This window comes from Pteropus vampyrus, unplaced genomic scaffold, assembly GCF_000151845.1.
Source record: "Pteropus vampyrus isolate Shadow unplaced genomic scaffold, Pvam_2.0 Scaffold37, whole genome shotgun sequence".
Lineage (NCBI taxonomy): Eukaryota > Metazoa > Chordata > Mammalia > Chiroptera > Pteropodidae > Pteropus > Pteropus vampyrus.
The window spans coordinates 6,540,271-6,542,463 of record NW_011888818.1 but is presented as its reverse complement, the minus strand read 5'-3'; the positions used below and the strand labels follow the sequence as shown (position 1 = coordinate 6,542,463).

At 45.6% G+C, this 2,193-nt stretch overlaps 1 protein-coding gene across 4 annotated transcripts in view; it reads left to right on the top strand.

Moving 5' to 3' along the window:
• The first annotated feature begins 2,000 nt into the window (after positions 1-2,000).
• Positions 2,001-2,193, top strand: part of SEMA4F (ssemaphorin 4F) — a 26,141-nt gene continuing 25,948 nt past the window's right edge. For 2 of the 4 annotated variants that reach the window (XM_023529449.1, XM_023529448.1), the window contains exon 1: positions 2,001-2,184. In XM_023529449.1, the coding sequence (XP_023385217.1) occupies positions 2,176-2,184 (9 nt within the window). In that variant the 5' untranslated portion in view covers positions 2,001-2,175. The remainder of the gene's footprint in view (positions 2,185-2,193) is intronic. The other 2 variants (XM_011358169.2, XM_023529450.1) reach the window with 2 other exon arrangements.

The window sequence follows — 2,193 nt, the reverse complement described above, 5'->3', positions numbered from 1 at the left end:
CGGTAAGGCGCGGGCGCCCTCGCCCTCGCCCTCAGCCCTTCGCGCCACTCCCAGGCCCTGCTTGCAGGTGCCGGCACCCACCTACCCTCCCGACCGGGGCAGCAGCACCAGGGCCCCTCAGCTCCGCGCACGGTCCCGCGCCGCCCACACCCTGCCCAGACCCGGGAGGGACACCCCAGCCGGGCTGCTGCACCGCATCCCGGGCCAGAGCCTCGCGCCTCGGCTCCCGTGACACGCCCAGGCGGCTCCTGCGGCCCCTTATTGTTAGAACCGCCGGAGAGTTAAGCCGCTGGTCGTGCAGACGCCGACCCTGACGGCCAGGGAGGGGATGGGGGTCGTCCGAGGTCGTCTATTACAGAGTTCGTTCTCCGTTATCCCTCTCTTACCACACATGCACTTGTGTCCGTGACGCCAATTTGACGCCTGCTTCCAAACCCAGAGGTCTTTCATTCTTATCCAACCACCCATCCTTCTGATTACCAACTCAGCATTTGCCCACTTTTCAATTCATTCCCAGATCATCAGTTCTACCCTCCTCTAAGCCATTTGTCCTGCTCACATCCCTAATCTCCCTAACCCACGTCCTAGTCCTTTCACATCTCTGACTCCAATTCCTATTCTCCCATTGTCCCATCCACCATAACCCTAATTTCCTCAACATTGCCTTCTCCTTCTACCCATTCCCTATGTTGAGAAACCAGTCAATGAGTTGAGTTAAAATTCTGTTTAAATGATTTTAAAAGTCTTCAGAAGGAAAAAAGGAGGAGGGAGATATGGGCCTTTTAAAAGAAGTGGAAGAAGCCAAGGAACGCCACAGGGTTAAAAGTAGTCATTGGAGTGATTCACACTTTACAGGCTCTCTGCTGAGGTGGACTTGAGCATGCCTGTAGATCTTATTTTCTTCTCAGTGACCATTGAGTGTTAACACCATGGATAGACAGAACCAGTGAAGCTGAGAATACAGCCTTTCGGCAAAAACTCACAACTGGGTGATAGTAATTTAGAGTCTAAACTTCAGACCTGTGTGATATATAGGGATGTTTTGAATCCAGAAGACAAACTTGTAGTCAGAGCCTGGGCTTTTAGTTTGTGCTGGAGCAATAGACACATAGAGTTGAGGTTAGTGGGCTGGGTTTATGTCCAGGAATACATACATCTACATGGCAAAGAGTTTGGATGAACCAGGGCTTATTCTAAGCATGAGAGCAAGTGGGATACAGCACAGTCATGAATATGGGTGTGGGAGGATGGGTGGGCGTCCATACATCAGCACACCTAGGAGTGAATGGCTGCTGGCCATTTTATCAGTCTTGAGGGTAGCTGAGCAGATGAAGCAGGTAGAACAGAACTGTATTGGTGCAGGGAAAGTGTCCCCAGAGCCAGAGGTTGAGCTAAGAAGGTAAATTTATGCTAACTTATTTGTTATAATCTTTAAATAGATAAGAGTTTTAAATACTGACATAAGGTTTAGAGCTGACCAAAACAGAGCTTGTACCTAAGGAAGGAAGAAAAGAACAATTTGTGAAACATGTAGTATGTATTAGATGCTTCCACATATGTTATACCATTTAATTCTGTCAACAACCCTGGATGAATGAGGAAAGTGATGCTCAGAGAGGGCAAGTAACTTACTCAAGATCACAGCTGGTAAGTGAAAGAGCCAGATTTAAACTCAGGCTGACCCATTTTTAAATTATATACTCTTGCCCACTATACTCTCTACCTCTTTGGGTGGAATAGAGGTGAGTGGAGGTCAAGAGTGGTGGGAGAGAAAGGAGCTAGTTAGTGGAAAGAGTGAAACATTTCCCTTCTAAGTAAAAAGAAATTACTATTAAGTAGTGATTTTTTAAAAGAGGAAATTTAGAAAGTACTTGTACCTTTTATAGGTATTTTCAAATTTCTACTCATATTGCTGAGTAGAAATTACAAACTTAATATTTGTGCTGTTTTTTAAATAAAGTATTCTATTTTTATAGAAAAAGCATAATTGATTGGATTGTGCTAGATCGTGTGCTAAATATTCTGGCCTCATTAATTATCTGTCTTTGGGAAAGTTAGATGGCCTGTCAGTCTCTATTTTTTTTCCCCTGATGACTGCTAAATAAATGGTACTTGGAAGAAAACAAAAATTGGCCCCTTTGGCTTTATCCTTGTGGACCCAACCCTTACGAAGCAATGGCTGACATCATTCTT